The sequence below is a fragment of the Anoplopoma fimbria genome, chromosome 1 (genome assembly GCF_027596085.1).
Source record: "Anoplopoma fimbria isolate UVic2021 breed Golden Eagle Sablefish chromosome 1, Afim_UVic_2022, whole genome shotgun sequence".
Lineage (NCBI taxonomy): Eukaryota > Metazoa > Chordata > Actinopteri > Perciformes > Anoplopomatidae > Anoplopoma > Anoplopoma fimbria.
This window is the reverse complement of record NC_072449.1, coordinates 19,623,955-19,646,135: the sequence shown is the minus strand read 5'-3', so window position 1 is coordinate 19,646,135 and position 22,181 is coordinate 19,623,955. Positions and strand designations below refer to the sequence as shown.

General features: G+C 40.1%; 2 protein-coding genes across 4 annotated transcripts; one reads left to right on the top strand and one right to left on the bottom strand.

Annotated features, from left to right (window-relative positions):
• Nucleotides 1–857: 857 nt before the first annotated feature.
• On the bottom strand, nt 858–5,725 carry ppm1na (protein phosphatase, Mg2+/Mn2+ dependent, 1Na (putative)). The gene is made up of 6 exons (XM_054600624.1): nt 5,317–5,725; nt 3,891–4,462; nt 1,774–1,891; nt 1,559–1,673; nt 1,398–1,461; nt 858–921 (listed from the first exon to the last, which is right to left on the bottom strand). Exons 1-6 carry the CDS (start codon nt 5,720–5,722, stop codon nt 889–891), a joined length of 1,308 nt encoding a protein of 435 aa, XP_054456599.1. The 5' UTR covers nt 5,723–5,725; the 3' UTR covers nt 858–888.
• A 45-nt stretch (nt 5,726–5,770) lies between these two features.
• On the top strand, nt 5,771–21,755 carry rtn2a (reticulon 2a). 3 transcript variants are annotated; one of them, XM_054600598.1, is made up of 11 exons: nt 5,771–5,855; nt 8,376–8,444; nt 9,701–9,754; nt 10,141–10,713; nt 11,880–12,086; nt 16,721–16,928; nt 17,629–17,767; nt 19,585–19,654; nt 19,743–19,789; nt 19,890–19,948; nt 20,493–21,755. In XM_054600598.1, exons 2-11 carry the CDS (start codon nt 8,441–8,443, stop codon nt 20,566–20,568), a joined length of 1,437 nt encoding a protein of 478 aa, XP_054456573.1. In that variant the 5' UTR covers nt 5,771–5,855; nt 8,376–8,440; the 3' UTR covers nt 20,569–21,755. The 3 variants fall into 3 exon arrangements, with proteins under 3 accessions (XP_054456573.1, XP_054456581.1, XP_054456588.1); XM_054600613.1 differs by lacking the exons at nt 5,771–5,855; nt 8,376–8,444; nt 9,701–9,754; nt 10,141–10,713; nt 11,880–12,086 and adding an exon at nt 13,663–13,741; XM_054600606.1 differs by lacking the exons at nt 16,721–16,928; nt 17,629–17,767; nt 19,585–19,654; ... (1 more) ...; nt 19,890–19,948; nt 20,493–21,755 and adding an exon at nt 12,219–12,711.
• Nucleotides 21,756–22,181: the final 426 nt, after the last annotated feature.

Sequence of the window (22,181 nt, the reverse complement as noted above, 5' to 3'; positions counted from 1 at the left end):
TTCCCCTTCATTTTATAGTATCTATCTCTAATTTTAAATGTATAATACTGGGACACACTATACTATTTTTGTGTTCTGTGCAAATAAGTTTCCTGCAAGAGAACAATTATTAAATCACACAGTGACACATCACACATCCTCTCTAAAGAGCCACGTTTAATGAGGTATGTGTGCTAATTCCTGGTAACATCTCATCCTCTTTACCCTTCTATGGCCCTCCACTCCTCCATCTCTTTCTCTAGCTCTCTCCTGCGTTCCTTCTCCTTTTGTGTCTCTCCCTCTGGCTTTCTTCTCTCGTGGCATATATTTATGTTCTTGCTATGACAAGTCATTGCTATCCATATCACCCTTGCTCCTTGACAGCATTGTGCAAACAAATTATTTACTGAGAGATACTGCGTTCCATTGTGAAACTCTCTGATACACATGTGGTCCACGTGTGGAGCACGTACATTAAATACATTCAAGTTGTTTTTTAGAATAGCGCAACATTATTTTAGTTTTTGTGTGATTTGTTTCATTAGAATAGGTCAGATAATTAAATCAACAAAATATAGTTTGTTTACAATATCAGACAATCATTTAAAAATAGCTGCCTTAACCAGAATCTTGTGCAGATAGATCAGTGTCTTCCCAGGCACTATGTGGTTACATATTGATAAATACTACCTCAATAAATTAAAGTATTGTGCATATATTACAAAAAAACAGCTAACACATTGGTTGTTTGATTTAAATTCCACTTTAACTGGCCTGAAAGAAAATGCTCAAAGATAAATATATTACACACAAAGAACTGGTTAGTTTAGTGCACATCTTAAATGTGAAGTTGAGCTGGTCTACATGGAGATGGGGATGCAGGTGATATTTTGTTTCCATGGAAACGGCTTAGTTTGAGTCCTCCTCCGATCCTTCCATGTCCTGAAACGTCACAAGACAGTAAAGTCACCAACATTAAATATCTGCATTGTAGACATTACTTGGTTACTTACAAAGAGCAGAAAGTGCTTTTAAAAATCCAAGTTCATGACTTGCGGTTCATTTTGTTTCAAGAGAAATCATTGAATAAGTTCTTTAGTTTTTACCATTATTGTCATTATTCCTAACAATTATTTTAATTACCAATAATCAGTCAATTATTTTTGCAATAACTCAAAAGACTTGGGCTCATAACAGTTTTAATTAGTTTTTAGTTGTTGTTTACTAGTTTTATGGACAAAATGATTAAACAGTTAACTGAAAAAGCAATAGACAAAATCAATAATGAAAAACTTATTTGGAGCAGCCTTAGAAAATTGGAAATTAGGCACATTATTGGGAGATAACGGCTGATATTGTTTAAATTACCTTCATCTAATTACGTCCAAATGTAACGTCATGTGACTGGTATGTCTTACCATAGGCTCCTGAGATTTGACAGTCATGATGTGTTTCTGATATGAAGAGATTATACAGTCTCGCCTGCAAAGAGGAAAACAGCGTCATTATGTTAGAAAGATTTGTGTTTTGAGTCTCTAAAAAAATTGAATGTGTTCAGTTTGGGGTGGGCGGCACTGACTTGCTGGTGATGCCTCCTCCTGGTGGGAGCCCTGGCATCTCTTCAGCAGCCAGGAATTTGATTACATACAAAAGGTCCGGGTCCTCATCTCTGGACCTCATCAGCTGTATAATTTCTGTGAAGGGAGATTGTCAAAACAGTAGAGTTATAAATAAAGGAGCTAACAGCAGTTTAAAGTGTAGAGGGTTTTGTTTTAGGGGGTTTGATTGACTCACCTTCCACTTTCAAATCAATCTGTTTCTCCAGCTCTGCCTCCTGCTGCAGTGCCTCTTGTGACACCTGGGGGGCACCGGGGAAGCAGACGATGATGATGCTCATGTTATCCAAGCTCCCCTACAGAGGGAGACAGAAATAGCAGAGAAGTTTAATATGAAGCACTACAACTTGAGTTTTAATTAATTAAGTAGTGGTAGTGGTGGAAGGGAACTACAATTTGAAGGAATTTAACAACCATTGGCACTGATTTACTAATTATGATTTTAAATTAACTATAATGAGCATATGAATTACACATTGGGCCTTGTTATACAATATATTTAACTGTGTAAAAAATATACAGAGTTTAGATATGCTCCACCTCAACTAAGTGTTGAATTATGTAACTGCTTCATATTTGTTAAATCAGCTATTTTAATCCAACAATATTACATATAATTATCTTGTACAGGGCCTCTTGCTTGCACAGCGGTTTCTTTTACTTTTGCAAGTCAATTATACTGATAATGCTCTGCAAAAGTTTGAATGCAGTACAGTCCTCCACCACTTGAAATAACTTGAAATAGACCTGTTGACAGGTGAAATAGCAGGTGACAGATTTATGGAGATATATTTTGGGTTTTGCTAACGATATCAATTGCCTATGATGTTACAGTTATGTATTTATAGAGGATAATGATATTGCTGAGTTGCAATCACATAACTTTGGTCTGTGGTGTTAAAAAAAAAATGTACCTGTTTATATGAAGGCCAATTAATAACTGAAAATTGCAGGTCAGAAATGCCAAACTACTACGAATTTACTATGCTGCAGAGTTTTATAACCACCAGCCTGTTGTTAAGACGTCAGAGATACGAGGTGTTAGGCTCAGCGTCTACTGGATCATGCACTGTGCTGTAAGCCTTTTTAGGTGTAAAAAGCAGCAGCCTGTTACGGCCAGGATAAAACCTCTGAGCCGGCGTGTATAAAGACGTAACACTGAGCTGCAACACACTCACATTCAGTCCTAATCCGAGCCATGTGTAGCATCTCTTCCCTCCTATCCCATGTCCCAGAATGCCTTAATACAGCTATTTATAGGGCAGGCTAAGAGCTCATCAGTGTTCGTACATGCAGTTATTAAGAGGTATTAAGAAGACCTTCAGGAGAAGTCTACTTACATAACAAGATCTCCTCATAGAGACCCTGTCCTCAGTGAATTCCAATGAGTTTATACTTCTAGTGTATATGTACATAAGTGTTGGGTAATTTAGTAGATTCAGTTTATTTTCAATTCTATTTTGCAGTCTAATCTCTGACAGATGAGACCCACATGTAGAAAATAAGATTTTATGGTTAATAAGACACTTTGTGGAAACACAATTTATATATATGTCCAAAAAATAATCACAGGGAATTGTATCAATTCAAAAGTAGAGCAGATTGACACAGAGCGTATAATTCACATGAACGTTTGAGACATAAATTGAATGGCTTCGTTCACCCTGCCACCAGCTGTGTCAAAGTTAGGGCTGGTTATTGAACCTCAATACTTGTGATAGTGAGCTTTACCTTTCTTCTTTACAGTTCTTGATTTTAATCCAATTTCAAACCATTTTATTTTAAATTCAGGCAATGTTTATATTGACTCTGGCTTCTTCTATGGCATTTTAATAAGGATATTTGTTCCAAACAGGTGTTTACTTCAACAATCCCACCACAAAATCCATTTAGTTGCTGCTCTGGAGCTTTTCATTATATCATGATTGTAATGGGTTTTGTCAAAATACTGTTTCCCTGATCAATAATGAGCTTGCTTTCTCATATGCGTATACTTGTCAGTAAAGTAAAAAAAAAAGTTTAGTTGCGCTGTTGGCACTGAACCCAGGTATCAAATCCTAAAATGTATTAAAAAGCAACATATAATACCTAACCCTAGTCATGGCCGTGGCAGATCAACTTCTTCCTCTCTTTTTTTTTCATTTCATTTTTTCTTTAAACTCTAACATAATATTCCAATCTGATTACCATTCCGGCTATTCTTCTTTCCTGGAATCTAAATCTGAAGTTTTCATTTTGCCTTTCCTTTTGTGTCATGCACCTTGTTTGTTTACTGTTGTGATGTTGACGTCTCACCTTATACAGACAGAGGTCAATGACTTGGGTGCAAATCTCCCTCAGGTCATCACACACCTGCAGACGGCTGCGCACAAAGGCACACAGTTCCTCATTACCAATGGCGTCCCACACACCGTCACATGCTAGAATTAGGAACTCGTCTGCGGGCGTCCTCTCCAGCTCATACACTTCTGGCTCCGGCGACACTAGCTGCTCTGTCTGCGGCCTCCAGTCCACCTGCTTGAAGTCAAAGTCCCCCAGTGCTCTGGAAACGGCCAGGGAGCCGTTGACTCTCTGCAGGGTCACAGAGCCTCCAGCGTTCTGGATGCGCTCCTTTTCTCTGGGGTTGAACGGCTTGTGGTCCTCCGTGTAGAAGACGACCTGGCCGTTATGGCAGAGCAGGGTGCGCGAGTCCCCACAGTTGATAAAGTAAATGTAGCGTGGTGACATCATGATAGCTGCTGCAGTGGTGCCACTGTGGTCCCAGTTGTCCTGGCAGGCCAGTTTGTGCATGTGGCGATCAATGTCCAAGAAGCCTTCACGGATCCCCTCCTTCACCTGCTCGGGGTCCTCGGTTGCTTTGACCCCACCTGTGGGAAATGAGGGGGAAACATCTGGTTTCAAGATACATTCACACCATACTAGCTCTGCCATGTTGTTTGTTTAGAGGCCAACACACAGCAGAGGAGACATCATCTGTGTGGTTGTGCAATAACATGGGTGACACAACGGTGTAAGCTAAAATTGGCTTTGCTTCAAGAGTGTCCCGGGCCATCATAGTTAACAGTATCAAGAGCTATAGAGCATTTAATGTAATGATGATTTTTGATTTTCTCTCATATGGCTAACTAATCACTTCACAGCGCTAAAAGTATAAATTAACATCTGAATGAAAGTGAAAGCTTTGTTTTGTTTTGATCCCTGAACCTGCTTCTATGAAAAGAAAAATACCACAATATCCAGAATATTGACACCCATTTTTTTGTATGGGATTTTTATTAGCTTTGAGTACTGTTGATAAATTGTAATGTGTTTGATTTATAAATCTGCTGTTCTTATTTAGCTATTTTAATGAAGTTTGTGTTCCTAAAATATGTATATTTATATGCTTAAAACAGTGTCCTCGAAGGATTTGTTTGTGCAAATGTTTTAGGTATCCAGTATAGTTCTTCATTTTGAGTGCAATACATATAAGTCTTGTTTGCAAATTCAGTGTGTTTTCAGTCTATTAGACTTCATTCAAACGTTTGACATGCCAAACTGGTTCTACCTCACGTGACATTTGTTTGGCAGATTCTGAGGTGTAAAGCGCCAACAGTAAGAGCATTAAAACTGTGTGTGAGCAAGAGCTAGATGTCATATTGGAAGTGCATCCCTCCTAAATTAATCAATTGAACTAATGGAATTATGAGATTCATCCAATTAGTCACTAATTGTTCTGTACCTGTTGCCAGGATGTGATCCAGCAGGTTTCTGGAGCAGTACTGTGCCACTGTGGTGCCTGCATGTCCATCAAAAACAGCAAAGTATCCCCAGTCCGTCAGCTCATCTTTCAGCTGGGGCATGCAGGTGTGGGCATCCTCCATCTGAGACCTCCAGCCCTGCATGCTCGCCACAGCGTAGTTCACCCCGGACTGAGAACCCCCCTCTAACACGTGCTTCTCCAAGATGGGACGATCCAGGTAGGGGCTCGGCATTGAGTCGTCGTCATCCAAACTGTCCTCCTCCCCACATTCGGTTTCCTTGGGGCCCCCTTTAAAAAAGAAGGTGACCATCTTTTCTGTCTCTTTGGCCAGCTGGCGGAGGAAGGAGGGTACCTCCACGTTGCTGGCCCGCCTGGCTGTCTTCATCACTCCTCGGAGCCTGTGCTCAAGCTTCTTGCTCGACCTGACAGCAGCCCGGGTCCTCCTGGTGCCCCTCCTCCGGCCCTGTGTTTTCCGCAGCAGGTCCAGCGCAAAGGTTTAGCTGTGGCTCCCCAAGCAGGTAAACAAAAGGTGATTTCAAATAAGAATAATTGTTAAATGAGAAACTTAAAAAACATCCCTTAGCCTGCTGGTAGATAATCCTTCTTCTGTACTTTTATTATTTGACAATAGGACCATCAGATGCCTTCCTCTCTCTGTCTCACTGTTTCTATTTCTATGTCTTCCCTCCTTCTCCTTTTTACCCATCCTGTATCAGCCCTGCTCTTCTATTGGTCTATCTATTTCTGTTGATTTATCCCTCTGCTCTGCCCCCACCTACTGCTTCTTTCCCTCCCTCTGTCTCTGTACTGCTGCTGTGTAATCACCTGGCCTTCAAGGCAACCCAGGTGACCTGTTTCTGTACACAGTATTACATGGATCACTCTATGAGCAAGACATTTTACAACAGTACAGAGGGAACCCATGATCGGTTGCATGTCTGTATTGAGATTTTTATGTCCTGATCCAAGAACTTATCAATCAAAATAACTATATATTTATAATGTGTCTTAGTGAGGGACAATCACAGTAGATTGACTGAACAATACCACACATGTGATTCTGTTTCAGAGGTTTGGATTTTTTTTACTTTATGGCAGAACTCAGGGTATATTGAGTTAAAATATGCACTAATACTTTAATTTCATCTTAATTCTTAATTTTGACCAGTGTTTCCAATGTCAGGAGAACACTTTGAAATGCAACTTTTAAGCCAACGTGGACAAGAATTCCATAAATTGATCAGAATTTTTTTAATATTTGAACACTTTTCCATGATGCTGGGCTATCACTTAGTGAGATTAGTGGGTTTAACCAACTTTTATATATCTTTGGGCTCAACTTCAGTGATTCAAAGATCTTTCAAAATGAGTAAACACAAGGCAATATTAAAAAAATATATTGAAATAGGACTTAAGTTAGTAGATAAAAACATGTCAATATTGAAGAAATAGAATAAAAACAGAATAAAAGGTTACATTGCAGCTAATTCTCCATGTTAAATGATAATCTTTCTATAATTTGAGCCCTACCCTGTCCTGTATGTGACTTGCTGATTCCATTTTGTCACTGCATGACAGCTATGTGTCTTAATCTCATTATCTGCTGTTTATTTGGAGCTCCTGACCTGGTTTACATGAAGGAACGCTTGAGGTTTACCAGCGTTAAGGACTATATGTGATACTTTGTTCTTTACAGCTTTAAGTAGGACTATGTGATTACTATGAGACTATGAGATGTTGGTCTCTACTGGCAATGTTCCAGGTGACGGGCATTTGTTTACCTTTACTTAAACGGGAAGCAGAGTTCCCTGTGAGTGTCTTCATTCAACATGATTCACACAGCAGTTTTGAACATGGTAATACCTCACATCAGTGTCTATCTCACATCACTGGCATGGGTAGGGAAATCTTGCTTCTCAAAAGTCAAACCATGTCTTCCATGAACCTACTAAGTCAATCCACTTTAATTAATTTTTATTTTTCATATAAATGACTTAATAATGTCAGTAATAGAGCAATATCTATCTTAAGCTTGCAAACATTAGCTAACATCAGCTAGGGTTGGTTATCATGAGAAACTAGCAAGATTTTAAAATTAGCAAACCGAAAAACACAGCCCTGTGTTGCCAAGTCTTTTCCAATGAAAATAGTTTTCAGAACTAGCTCCAAAACTTGCTAAATCTAGTAAGAAAGTTGCCAAGTCTACAACACTGAGAATCAGTTCCATCAGAACTTCACTCGGGCGGAATTCAATTATTGGACAGGCTTATTACAGTGTTCAGCCGATTGTTTTTTAATTTATGTCAGAGCATTTGATACATTTTTTGCTGTCAGGATGCATTTAGAATTTCAACCAAACTCTGAAAAATGTTTTTGAAGAATATTACTAACCCTGCCTTTAGCCATATAAAGCTACAGGTCCTACACGATCAAGTAAAGCTTTAGCAGCAAAACCTCTGAATGTATTGAACTGAGCGAAGATGCATGTTAATGATTTGTCTTGCTTTAACCATCTTGTGCTGAATTTGTTATTAATGTCTTTAACGCCAAACCAAAATGAAATGATGTATAAATTATAATTAAAATTCCACACATACACATTTTCCTGCAACTCTTTAATTTGCCACTCTAACCACTCTTTCCATTAATAATGATCAAAACAGTCTGCAGCAGCTTCAGTCACAGCCACACACTGCTGCCCCCTACTGTTCACTATTGCACATGCCTCACTTCCCATTGTAAAAAAAGCTTTTACTGTAATTGAGTCTGTACATTATTTATACTCCAGCTTGTATGATATAATTTAGCTGTGGTTAGCCATTTATTTGTGAAACGCTAATATTTCTTGCATGTGAAATTGGAATATGATATATCTTAATAAAACCTAGTAAAGCTGATAAACCTTACATGCTGGTAAGCTATGAACCTGTCTGGGGCTTTAGCATGTCCTGCCCAATCTTCAAATGATTCCTTCCCTGTGTATGATTTGTATGCTCATGTTATACATTATTAATGACTTGTTACTCCTTCTCTTGCAGCCTGCCCCTATAAGATGCTGAGATGAAATCACATGACCAGGAACAGAGGCACAGATAAGCTATGAATGGGTGAGGACAGCAGACTCGGACAGACGGAGGGACACACTCTTGCTTCTCCTCCTTTTTGCTGTAGCACACATTACTACAGCTGCAGTCCTAAAGATGCAAGAGGAGACGAAGAGAGGATGGTGGAGGGAGGCAGGCAGGCAGGCAGGGCGGGGCTGCTGAGTGACAGCGGGAGGAAAGGAGAGTGAGGAAGCTGCTCAACAGAAGACCAAGAAACAGAGGGAGGAGGAGGAGGAGGAGGAAGAGAGGGAGAGTATATCCACAGGACGTGAGTGCCGGCAGCAGAGGAAGGGGCGGGGGGGGGGGGGGGGGGGCTTCCAGACTGGATGGGCCCAGCGATGCCTTGATGGAGTATGGGCCAGGTTTTAGGATTCTCCCACTGCCGTGAGTCTGCTTTTGTTCTGCTGTTTCCTTCTGTGTGTCCGTGTGGGAGGTCTGCTTATGTTCATCCCACTATGTCATCGTTATATAAATATATATTCCAGTGCAGCATCTTTTCCTGCTAACTGCTGTAAGCATCGTGTTAGCTCAGCTCCCCCTCCCCTCCCTGCCCACTCTCCATTCCTCTCTCCTGCTTTTGATAAACACATGGCTGAATGGATGGATGCAGTGCAGAGGGTGACCAATTCTGTTGTCGTTGCCTCCCATTGATTTGCAGATGTTTAGGTGATTGTGTACGAGAAGGCTATGCAGGCAGGAAGAATAAAATAATTCAAAGTTATTTCTCCCCTTAAAGCCTCTGTTGTTTTTTCATATCTGCTTTTTATTTGTATCTTTTTGTCCCAATATTCACCTGATATTCTCTACAAATACATTCAAGTTGTTTATGATTATTTGCATGTTTTTTTACAGGTGCAAAGAGAATATGCTGCATTCTTTGCTCAGCCTCGGTTGATATTTTAGCTAATGGCATGCTGGCTATCTAATGTAGTGAAGGCCTACATACTGACCTACAGAATGCTACAGTATGAGGAGTGTACGGTTGTCTTCTTCAATCACATAAAGGACAGTTTTCTGCTATAACATAACAAATTTATTTAAAACAAGGTACCGCAGTGTATATCAGGGCCCAAATGTTATTTATCATTTACCGTCAGTACTCCTGCTTTAAATGTTTTGAGATGCATACTAGTAAGATGAATGTGATGTGATGGTGAAGAAATAGGTTTAGAGCTTGTAAAAGCAGCAACAACACATTCATTTTTCTGACATTTTTTTTGCTAGCAGATTTATGCAAAATTATGTCTGTTTTCTTCCAGAGGAATATGGCTCTGTGGCGTCCACACCAGACTCAACGCCTCCATGCACGGATGGTACGAAGCAAACATGTGACACAAATTCTGTCTCACAATACTTACAAAACAAAGAGATCCCTGCTTCCTGAAGCCTTTCTTTTGAACTTAACATAAGAGGAATACATCTCTCACCTCTAAAACACTCACTTGGGTAAACACAGAAGTATTTTTAGAGCATTGTTAAGTTTTGAAAGGAGGGATTTCTATTTTCTTATCAAAGAGGGTTTCATTCACTTTAGATGTCACACATTTTTCCCTGGCTGCTTTCATCTGACATATCTATTTATTAAAAGTTAAATCTCTCTCCTTGTATGCCACTGTACCACACAGTGTTAGCAGCAGCATCTACAATTGATTAAACAGGTGTGACCACATATATATATTACATTTTTGTCTCCATTCAGGCGGAAATGAGGAGTCTGAGACGTGCGAGCTGCAAACAGCCAGGGAGTGGTCTGACGATGAGGAGGAGGGCGATGGAGATCCAGATGATGATGAGTTACTGGCTTCATCCCCGTCCATCTGGGGCACGCCTCGACAGAGCTCCTTAGAGCTGACCTTCTCATACATCGCCATCGCTGAGGCCGAAGCAGTCGGATCCTCAAGACACCTCCGGGACAGACGCAGGGGCAGCTCTCGGGGGAGTCGCACTACTTTTATCCGCACGGACACCCTGGAAACATTATTGGACTCGGCCGATGTAGACTGGGACCCTCAAGCCTTCCTCAGCCGAGAGGACGAATCAGAAAGCAGAGAGCAGGAGAGGGTGGAGGAGAGGACGGCAACCGCAGCTGTGAGCAGTGAGCAGCACAGACCTACTGAGACTATTACAATCCAACCCTTGCCCCAAAGTCTGGATCCAGAAACTCAGGGTGGAGACGCAGAAATGCAAAGTCAGGAGTCTCTGAGAAGTCTGACCCAGATTGCCCAGGATACCCTGTCTTCCCAACATCAGAGCCCCTCACAGATACTTCATGGTGAGAAACAGGAGGAATGTGTGAAGAGGTTGTTTTATTCTGTATGGTGGAATACTTGAAGATGCAGTATCTGGGAATGCTCATGATGGCCCAACACAAAGATGCATTTTTATCATCCACTATAACAAGTGGCAGGTATTCACCTTGTGAATCTTTGTGTGGTCATCATGGCAACATGTGGTCCTGGAAAAAACAACATAGAGGTGGTTTTGAGTAAATTTCCGGGTGTTTATAGTATATGTGAGTCTGTCTGTCTGAAGTCAGATTTTGTCAACGCGATAGTTTTACAACTGTGCAAATCATTCACAGAACTTTACAGGTGTGTAGTTGAGATCAAAATGAAGGCTTAATTGTGAAGATGGGTATGGTCCAGGCACCGGAAGTAGGGCATAGGAAGTGAGGAAGGCAACATTGGCACCCCTACTTTTTGGGCCTGTGCAAAATTGGCGTCACAGCTGGTGTCATCCCATTGCTAGATGGTCTATAGTTGTTCCAAATTTTGCCTAATGTCAAGCCATGATATGCCAGAAGCTGATTATATAGGTTGACTTATGATGATTGTAAATGTCCTTTCTTAAGGGGGACTTGATGTGATGTGGCATGATGACACATGACTACATGGTGAATGGTGGTCTCCATTTGGCAAAGGACCTTGATGCATTTTATGATTTTTCATTGACAAATGCTGTAAATATTTAGGTCTCAAGTCATCAGTATTTTCCTATTCTTAAGTAGCCTGTTCTACACCAGGCAGAACAGACAATGAAACTGTAACAAAGCATGCATAGGAAATGTGATTTTTTTAAATGTATACATGTATAAGCAGTCCTCTTTTGGTTAGTTTCCTATTTAAATTACTCCACAGCCATATCTAGTTTAATAAAATTATAAACCAGCCTTAAACTCTCAGGCTCTTGCAGCGGACATTTAGATAGTTAATAATAACTTAATACTGATTCAATTTTCCAGATTTCTATTTCCTGAAAGTTGTAAATATTGAAAAAGATGAGAAATGGCTTGACCTAAATCTGGAACTTCAACACAAATGTTGCAGTTCAAAAACTGTGGCACACCGTGGCTTCTAAATGTAATTTAGTCAGTAGCATGTACAGCAAGTCAGCGGTGATGACATCACGATAGTGACATCATCTTTTGTTTCCCGGCAGCATCGGCCTCTCCGTCCCCCGAGCCAGAGTCTCCCGTCACCAGGGAAACCATTTCAGTCAAGCTGCTCACATCTGTGCGACCCAGAGGCCCGGCATCCTCGTCGCCAGCTGCCATTGGTCGAAACTCTCAGGAACAGCTGGTCAGCGATCACTGGTTTTCAGCATTTAACCTATTGAAGGACCCGACAGTATGCACTCACATAGCAGGTACAAGATTCACATCTGTATCTTTAAATGTTCTCATTTTTCTGACTGCTGTCTCTCTGCCTTTGTCTTGTTGCTGAGCAAGATCCATTCATCAATACTTTAAATGAGGAGAATATCCTATTTCGCTTTCAGCATGGAGCATCGAGAGAGCCGGCAGACAAAGATAAACGCCCCCCCTTCCAGGAAGTCCTGCCAGTTCATTGAGTCGCCATAGTAACCCTCTCCTGGGATTTCAGGAATTATTGGCTTATTGTGGGGAAGCATTCTTGGCATTGGCTTACTTTTTGGACTCACTCACGCTGATGTCAGAATGTATCACTGTTTGACACACAGAAAAAGAGACAGGTGTATGTGTGTGCAGTTTCTTTATATGCAGTACTGTGGGAGTTTGTTGTGACTTCAGGAGTGTTTGAGACCCACAAAGGAAGAACGAGTGAGCAAGAGATAACATCCTGTCTTCCAGCTTGATGGCATTTTAAGTGGACGGTCAGTTAGAGTGGAGCTCAGTCTTATTTTGGTGGATGTGGGGGTTCAGTAAATCCTCAGGCCGTTGATGAATGTGTTGTCCAGCTGATGACAGAGTTTAGGGTTTCCTGTAAATAAATAGCATACATGATGCATCTATTGGAACATAATATCTCTTCTGGTTTTATTACTTGTTTTGGGGGCTGCATATCAAACCTAAATGCTTTTTTGGCAACTGAAATGTGTTATAGCAACCAGTAATACCAAAAGCTGGCCAATTTTAGAAAGCATCTTATTTTGGTGGCGTTATTGCACAGCTAAATGTATTTTAACATTTAACATGTGAAAAGCTTCTTTTATTAAATGCAGAAAATCTGTTTTGTTGATCAAAATGTAAGGTTTGGAAAGCCATTGGTATCATATCGTCAAACCCAAATTAAATCAGTAGTTAACCAAATATTAATGCCTTAATGTCTAGGTAAACAGATCAAATGAGTAAGTCTTGTGCATATCCACAGATCAAAAGAGGTATAAATTGTCAGCCTGGTTTCTCCAAATTTATCAGCAATTCAAATAATTCATGAATAACACAATGAAACAAAATAGCAATTCTGTTCAAATATCAGGGTATTTGTTGCCAAGCATACAGACCTTCTCTTTGGAGTTTTTTTACAATAAAAAAAGCTTTATTTTCAACAGCATTTACAGTTTTTAACTAGGAAAAGTGAACTCCTCATCAATTTATTATCAGGAGTGGTGACACAGAAAGGTTTGGCTTGGTGACAGAACAGAAAATAAACCCTGGTTCTCCTGTTTCAGGAATTAGATGGCACATGCATATAAGCACAACTCTGCATAACTCTATCAGATATAAAAGGAAATTCTTGAATTTGGTATGCTTCATAATAACTGTTTGCATTAAGGAAGAACATCTAGTGATTTATCAGATTTATTTAGTGCTGTGTGATAGTCGTGAATCATCTCTTTTTGTGTGAAGCTCTTGGAGTCTTGATGGGGTGGGCGGTGCTGCGAACAAGATTATTTTGGGCTGTCAGGCCTTTGGACTGCTGAGCGAGCAGGGGGTGGCCAAAAACAGCTCAGAGGGTTGAGGGGGAGAATAGCCGGACATAGAGAGGGACAGAGAGTGTGAGGGGGAAACACTGGAGCGGCAACCAATATGGCCAGTAAAGGTGAGGACATGAAATGAAAAGAGGATACTTTCAGACACCTGTGTAGTCAATGTTGAGGTATTTGCTTACACTGTTTAGCTGACACTGTTCAGCTTCTGCAAAGAGTCGTGTTTTATTTCAGAGAGAAGGCAGAGGATAGCTTTCGATTTAAGTGTGAAGCGGTGGAAAGTACCACTTCTATTCTTTTGAAGTGGACTGTTAAGCTTTGTGACTTTGGTGTTGCGGTGAGAAGGCAGGACCATCAGGGGACTGAAGGTGAGAATTGAGCGTACTTACCAGCAGAGTCTCTGGAGACGGCAGCATGCATCAGCTAGAGGTGTCTTTGAAATGATGAGCTGTTCAGATGTAGGGTAGTCTCCGTATCAGTAGCCGTCATTTAATTAGCAACAGTTATTCAAATTAGTGTAAACTGGCTAGTCATGGTATGCTTTTGGCAGATAGTAAACGTTGCCAGCTGGGTTCTCTTATGTTTTAGTGTTTCCTTTGAAGAGCTGGCACAAGAAGAGGCTTTTCACACTGCAGTACTACGAGATTTCCTGGAGACATGTGATGGAGCTGATATGAACTCGGTCAAAAAAATTAGATGTTTATGTTTAAATGAGATAAAGTATACATAGACCATGTGATTTATGTTCTCAATGGTTGATTTGCTTTTTGATTGATTGATTTCTGCTGGTTTGGATTGGGTTTTTTTTGTGGTAATTACTTCTTGCTGATTACTAAGTGTATAGGTAATTTGCTGTATTCTTGCATCTGCTGATATGTACATTAATGTTAGCACAACAGGTTTATTTGAGGTAATGTATAAACGCCAATAAAAGGAAACAGAAGGTATGAAACCCCCCATAATGGTACCAATACATAAGTGTTAGGGAATATAAAATGCGTGTTTTCTCCCACAAGTTATAGATGACTGCAGTTTATGAGAGGGATGCACTGATCAGACTATTTCAGTCTCGATACTGATACCTGAGCTTTGGCTATCAGCCAATACCGAGTATTGATCAGATACCAGTGTTAATAAGCTCAGCGCCTCACTGTGTGGAAGAGACTGGGATCATTCTTTTATGTGTAAGGCAACATAGGTTTGACTTAAACATTGCTTTGTAAAACAAAGTGTAACAAGGAATAATACATGGATATAAATTTACTGAATTGTTATTTATTAGAATAATGGTATCACATAAAAGATCAACGTATTGTCACTGATACTTTATCCAGCTATTTGAGTTATTATTGCACCAATATCTGATATCAGTATCCGTACCAATTACTAACTAACTGTTTCCCCCTGTTTCTAGTCTTTACGCTATGCTAAGCTAACCTAGTAACTGTATATTTAGCAAACAGTTATGAGAGTTGCAGCAATCTTCGCATCTTACTCTCTGCAAGAAAGCATATTTACAAAGCTCATGTTTTGAAACATAGCAGGTTCTTCTATGTGCCCTATTTTTTTAGCGTCGATACTGACCATAGATTAGATGCTCTCAGTACTCCAGTGTTGGTTTCTTTCTAATGTTCTTATGAACATCATATGCTACGAAACCTTGTCCCAGAATGACAGCAGCACAAACAAACGCTTTGGACAGGTGTGTGCCAGGGGCGTCATGGGTATTAATTGTGTTCAATGATGCTTATTAATTTCACTGAATGATAAGCACAACAAGCTATGCCTGTCTGACAGTGCTGCACCATTCAACATACCCTTTAATTACACAACACTGAAAAAACACTTTTTGTAATGCAGCATAGTCCTTCATAAAGGTTCATGAGGTTATGTTATGTAAAGCGAAAAATGGGGCAGGTGAAATCACGTATTCCACTGAATATACCGACTCTTGTGAAGCATGACTCTGGACGCCTCGGTCTCCAAGGCAGCTGTTGCCGGGTGACAGAGGAACACCAACAGGGTGTAGAGAGAAAAAGCGCTGCGGATGGCCTGACGTCTGTCAGCAGGTGCTGTGAAAGGCTGCATTTAAACTCTCCTTAACCGCTTGCTTCCCTCTTTCATCTGAGGGCTAAATTTAGCCCCGAGCCAGAGCCTGGCGTCTTCTTTGCTGCAGTGAGTATTCTCTCATGCTCAGTGGTGTATAAAGTACCCAAAAGCCATACTTGAGTAAAAGTAAAGATACCTTACTGGAAAATGACTCCAGTAAAAGTGAAAGTCACCTATTAGAATACTACTTGAGTAAAAGTCTTAAAGTATCTAATATTTACTGTACTTAAGTATCAAAAGTAAGCAAGCTAGGACCACTGATTCGCCGAACCTGCTTGCTTGCAGTCTGTGTTCCACCACAGTCCCCGACGTTGGTCTCATGATTCATTTTTTTTCTAAAGATAGATTTGATTTTGTAGCGAGTAACGAAGGTTTCAGGGGAAATGTATCGGAGTCAAAGTATCAGTTTTCTTTGCAAAATGTAGTGAAGTAAAAGTGAAAGTCAACAGAAATATAAATAGTAAAGTAAAGTACAGATATAAAAAAAAACGACTTAAGTACAGTAACGAAGTATTTCTACTTCGTTACTGTACACCACTGCTCATGCTTGAGGCTGGAAGTCCCTCTCTGCCTCATGCCCACCCTTCCACTTCCCTGGCCTCTCTTCCCCTTCCTATCCCTATGTCAGAAATACAATATCTTCCTGCCGCTCTTCCTCCTCCCCAAAAGAGCTCTTGGTGGGCCTAAGGGCTGGAGGCTGGGTGATGTTGCTGCAGCTCCTCTATTAAAACCAGGAACAATGCAGTTATTTTGGTGGTTGGTAAAGTTCCAACAGTATGTAGATAATTCTCTAGAATGGTAGGGGACGTCTGAATGGCTGCTACATCTAAAACATTTTATATGTTCAAATTCATTAATTCAAAATCAAATGTCTATTCTGTCAGCCACCTTTACGTTTTTTACATCACTATCACTCTCTATTTTCATAACCTTTCTTTTCTCTTCCTCTTCCTTTTCCTCCCTCCACTCACCTTGTCTTTCAGTGATGGACCTGATCTTCTGGAAGGACACGGAGCGAACAGGCATGATCCTGACAGGGTTAGTGGTCGGCCTGCTGTCCCTGTTCCAGCTCAGCATCATCACGGTGCTCTCCACAGCCTCCATGGCTGTCATTTGCTTCACTATCTCAGTGCGCATCTACTATCAAGTCCTCCACATCCTCAACTGGGGCGATGGAGAGCATCCCTTCAAGTGAGATGCTATGCTTTTCTTTTTTTCTTTTAGGAGAGTGGACATTTCTCCAGCTTTTTTTTAAATGTCACACTCAGCCGGATTAACCCCATTCAGTCACAGTGCATAAAGGTTTCCAAAACGGGTATCTGAGTTCATTTGGCCACAAGCTTTTCCACTCCTATCATTTCTACCTTCTTACTTCGATTTAGCTGATTTCCTACTTAATTAAAATTCACATATTGTTTACTATACTCGCGTCCAGTAAATCATATATAATGGCTCCAATTCTGGTTATGAAATGGTGGGGTTTCTATAAGCATGCTTATGTTGAAGTCTTGTAATAAAATGAAACATGCCGAGTCATTGTATGCATCCTTGAATGCAAATATGTGTTTTAATGCAGTTGTTGTGTCTTTTTCTATAACAAATAGACAAATGAAATACTCAGTGATAACCCCTTCCTGTGTATGAAATTATAGCTGCATAGACTAAATTGATTATTAAAGCCTAGTGGTGACCTAGCTAATTGAAAGCTTGGGCCTTTTGACATCTGGAGCCTGACAGGAGTGATAGAAAGGGATTTACATTTGGGCTTCAAGGATTGCAGTCAAAAATATGAATCACAAGAAAGAACAGTACAGAACGGACGACGTTTGTGTTGATCATTAATACTTCTATCTCATACATTTCCTCTTCTTGTTGTCTCCTTTACTCTCAGGTCATACTTGGACATGGACATCAGTTTCAGTGGAGAGGAGGCTGACCTCTACATGCAGAAAGCCATCGTCTTGGCTATGTCTGCTGCTGACTCTCTGAAGGGACTCTTTTTTGTTGGAAACCTCTTGGAGTCCATCAAGGTGAGCTAAGCTAGCAATTTAAGATAATCAGAGCATACAAAGATTTGCTTCACCCCGTCTAGAAAATCTCCCCCTCATTAACCCAGACACCAGTTCCCTCTCTGCATTCTTTTATTTGGCTCCATTTGTCATCTTCCTCCCTCCATCATCCCAGCGCCCTCCATCACTGGCAATGACAGCATCGCCATGGCAACTGTCTATCTCACTATGCTTAGAGTTGATGACTCCTAAATTAGGGCTGACGTAAACTGTGAGCCACAATGACACATTTTTGGTGATCATGTGGTTAGCAATCTGTCCCTTTTGAAATACAAACTTTAAAATTAAAAATGTATTTGAATTGGTACTAACAGCATGAAAGGAGACAGACCTTTCTCATCTATGCTTTTTATCCAGCCTCAGGGTTTGCCTGTCAGTATCACCTGACATCACGTGAAGTATGTAGCCAGTCTTTATACACTGTACGCTTCATTGCTCTGTATCAACGGGATGAACATGTTCGCATTGTTGCATTTTTTTAAACAGTGCAACCCCAAATTGGACAAAAGCATCTGCAAAATGAATGTGTTGCTATTACACACATGCTATTTCCTTATATTACATTTCATTATTGCCAAGTAATATTATGTTAAAAGGAAATGCCAGGAGTATTAAAGGGCAATTTTCACATGTTTTCATACATTCCACATAAAGAATGTTTCCCTTAAGTGAATAGTTAATAGTATGTTTGTGCAAATTAATAAAGTTACATATTTATTTACTGTACACACATTGTGCACAAACCTCATAGAAGGTTTAAAATAATGTTGTATACATTTACAGCAATCATCATGTCAATATTGGTATTAATAGAAACCATATCTCTCCACATAAAAGGTCAGCAAAAGTGTCAAATTTCCAACCAGTGTTCTGTACATTCATTGGTATAGTATGTCAAATACATTTTTTAAAATGGGATCTATTTACTGTAAATGCCATCTCTGTAATAGATAAAGTAATAGATTATAGCTTTCTGGACAGTTCTAAAAAATGGTTGTGTTTAAAGTTTTTTCCCCCTTTTTATATATTTTTAAAAACTAGTTTTCAGTTGACGGTGCAAGTGCAAAAATCTTAAGGGAAAACTTCTTCTATGAAGTGGCTAAAACCTGGCTAAAACAAGAAAACCTGAGAAATCCATGATATATTAAAATACATTTGAAAATCAGGACAGGTGCTACTGATACATGATTTACTGCACATCGTTGTTGCAGTATAGTGAGTAAACCTTACTGGTGGCATTGGAACAAAAAGCGATATATTGTATTTGTATAAGCTTCAGCTGAAATGTCCATATAAATTATATAAAATACCAGCAATCAGTCTCAATCATCCCTCATATAATTGTGGCATTTCAGTAATTAACAGCATCAGTTCGTGACCAGGCGGACTTATCACATTTGTAGTAAACGGTGAGTCAGTTTGAGCTGACTGGGCCCCCTAAGCCCAAGGACCTAAGAGTCTCAACCCTGACCTGGTCGGTATGTGACATGACACACGGGAGGAGCTAAGCAGAGATGCCTGGGATAGCAGGATTCTCTTTCCATCTGAGACAGGGGTGTCCCATATCAGGGCAACATGGATCCCATACACAGCACTGGAAATACAGAGACCCATATTGGGAGTCTCGTACTTAGAGCTCTTTCCTTTTTTCATCCAGGAGAAATTGATTCGGGGGGATTATGTCATACTGCAGCATGATTCACTGCTCTCTGCAGAGATGCACACAGCGTTGTTCAGAGTTAAACTAACTAGCTAACTTCTCTTTCTCTTGGTCTTAGTTCTTGGTTCTGATTTACCTTGTGACGTACCTGGGAGAGCTGTGCAATGGCCTTACTCTGCTCATCATCAGTAAGAAACTGCTCAAAATATTGAATCTATTAACATGCTGAATGGCTGCCAAGTTAACTTCTCTACTTTTCTCTTCTTTATTCTCCAGGTGTGATTGCACTTTTTTCTCTGCCACTTTTCTACAGACAACGCCAGGTATTAACTATCTTAATTAATACTTTATACTTTCACTGTAATAGGTCCTTTGTTTCCATAGCAATGAACATGTGTTTTCCTGTATTTCTGTCATTCACAGGAGCAGGTGGACCTCTTCATTGCAAAAATCCAGGCCAACATTGACAGCGTCAAGGACACGTGAGTATGGCGCCACCTTCTGGCACGATGTTCCCATTAATACAGATATTTTGCTGCTGATGCAGTTAGTGCTCAACGGATGTTAAGAGTCGGTTTCAATACCCACACAACATTTTTCACAACATCATCATAAAAGGAGGATTTTAAATAAATATATAGCAATTGTAGATATGCATTTTAATCAATCAAGCACATATTTCTATTTTGTAAATTGTTTATGCTGTTATCATTTGTTATAAATGTTCTGATTTTATTCAAGCTCATACAATAGTTAATTTGTATTTTTAATAGTGTATGACAGGATATGTTTATATTTGTTATTATTCCGTCTTTAAGTAATTATATACAGCAGCTGATGGTGCTGTAAGGCAGTTTTAAGTGTGCATGGGTAAAAAAGTGTGGCATCAAGTGTCGGTTACTGTTGGATATTTGCTACTACTCGGTGGCACATTAAGAGCACATAAGTGTATTGAACCACAATGCAGGTATTGGGGGCAGTCCCTACATTTGTTGTGCTAACTACTCTTCTATTAATCTTCCACAGCTTTCAAAGACTCGCCCAGGGTGGTGGCCCTCCTCCTGACCCAACTCCCGGTGGCGCGAAACCTAAAACCCAGTAATCATTGATGGACAAGAACTTGAAGAAAAGCTCCCAGAGTTGCAGGCTGTCACTAAGATGTCTTACCCAGCAGAACAGAGCTCCAGAGACTGGGGAAGGGAAGGGAGGTTACTTAAACAGACAATGATGAGGATCACACATTTATACTCTCACTGTATCAAAGTGATGGGGGTTTGGAGGTTGGGGTTTGGGTTATAAGTTAATCAAGGTGTATGACTCCTGGATGAGACTCTTGCTGCTGATGTCAGAAATGGAAAGATTAAACGACACTGATTGTCGTATGTGACCATCCTTGCAAATATTCACTGTTTTTAATATGTAAAAATGACTCAAGAAGTGTCTTAGATGGTTGAGAGCTGTAGTCCAAATGAGGTACCAATACCAGGAATGGGAAGTTCCCTCACAGCTACTCACCTGAGAAAAAAGGGAAGTGAGTTGTTAAGGAGATAAACAGGGGGTCATCATTATTCATGGCAGCATAAAACTGGCAATTAAAGATGCATGTGTCAGCACATGTACATTTTTTTCACGTGCATATTCATTCTCATGACTGTTTCTCTGTGTGTATGCAAGTGTGTGTGTGTGTGTGTGTGTGTGTGTGTGTGCACGCACAAGTGTAATTCCTGACGTATACAGCTTGCTGAAATGAAAATGACAATTACAAGCAATTAAAGTCCCATTTCTTCTTTATTTTCCTGAGCTTTCTGTTTCATCTCACCGGCATTCACGTTCATTCACACGATCGTTTTTTTCTTCTTCTTTTTCCCCCGGTCATGTTTTCTCATGTTTCTTTCTTACACCACTGAGAAGTTGTAACAAAAAATTCAGAGGGATAGAGGTAGAGTACTCTGCTACAATTCAATAATTAGGATGTATAATAGATGAAAGGGAAGCACTTGAGAGGAAGTTGCCCATTGATGTAGCATCCGAAGTACCTAAGGTGTCAGTGTTGATTTTAGGATCTGATGGATTGATGATACAAAATGCGCTCATGTTTCCGACAGATATCCTCTCAGAGCTCTTAATGTGATTTTGTCATGCCTTGTAAAGGAATGTGGGAGTGAAATACAGCAGGTGCCTTTTTCTAACTGCAGGTTATTGTGCATGATCTGATTCACAGTACTTACAACTGCTAACGACAGCTTACACAGTCTTCTCCTCCCAAACAAAACACTTCTCATCACCTGACCATTGCCTTCCTGAGAATGATGTTTTGTATGTGTACAATACTTGTATGATGTGCACCATGACAAGGTATCTTATTCAGAATTGTGAGTAGATGCATTTTAGGAATAATAAAATGAATCAGGATACTCTGCAGCTCCACATTTCTCTTTCTTATGCCTTGATATTGCACAATGTATTTGTGTGCTCCAGTAAACGCGTTGTCATTTTAACATAAATGATCCATAAAATCCAAACAGCCTCAGACATCATGACATCATGTCCTGCTTTGAATTTGACCTACTGTATTTGCTTACACACTGGCTTCCTGTAGCAGTTGTCTCTACTAATACAAACAAAAGTGGTTTGTCTTACATTTCTTCAGCAAAGACAATGGTGATAACAGTAAAATTGCAACGGCACTCATGTCCTTATCTATCCACACAGCCT

What these genes read in the sequence shown, in the direction of transcription:
- ppm1na (XM_054600624.1), bottom strand. Translation starts at nt 5,722, where the DNA reads ATGAAGACAGCCAGGCGGGCCAGCAACGTGGAGGTACCCTCCTTCCTC. An exon ending in TTGACCTCTGTCTGTATAAG is followed by an intron (nt 1,892 to 3,890) that starts GTGAGACGTCAA and finishes CTCCCTCTGTAG; the next exon opens with GGGAGCTTGGATAACATGAG. An exon ending in GGAGGAGGCATCACCAGCAA is followed by an intron (nt 1,462 to 1,558) that starts GTCAGTGCCGCC and finishes TCCTCTTTGCAG; the next exon opens with GCGAGACTGTATAATCTCTT.
- rtn2a (XM_054600598.1), top strand. An exon ending in CCCCTCACAGATACTTCATG is followed by an intron (nt 10,714 to 11,879) that starts GTGAGAAACAGG and finishes GTTTCCCGGCAG; the next exon opens with CATCGGCCTCTCCGTCCCCC. An exon ending in GATGGAGAGCATCCCTTCAA is followed by an intron (nt 16,929 to 17,628) that starts GTGAGATGCTAT and finishes CTTTACTCTCAG; the next exon opens with GTCATACTTGGACATGGACA.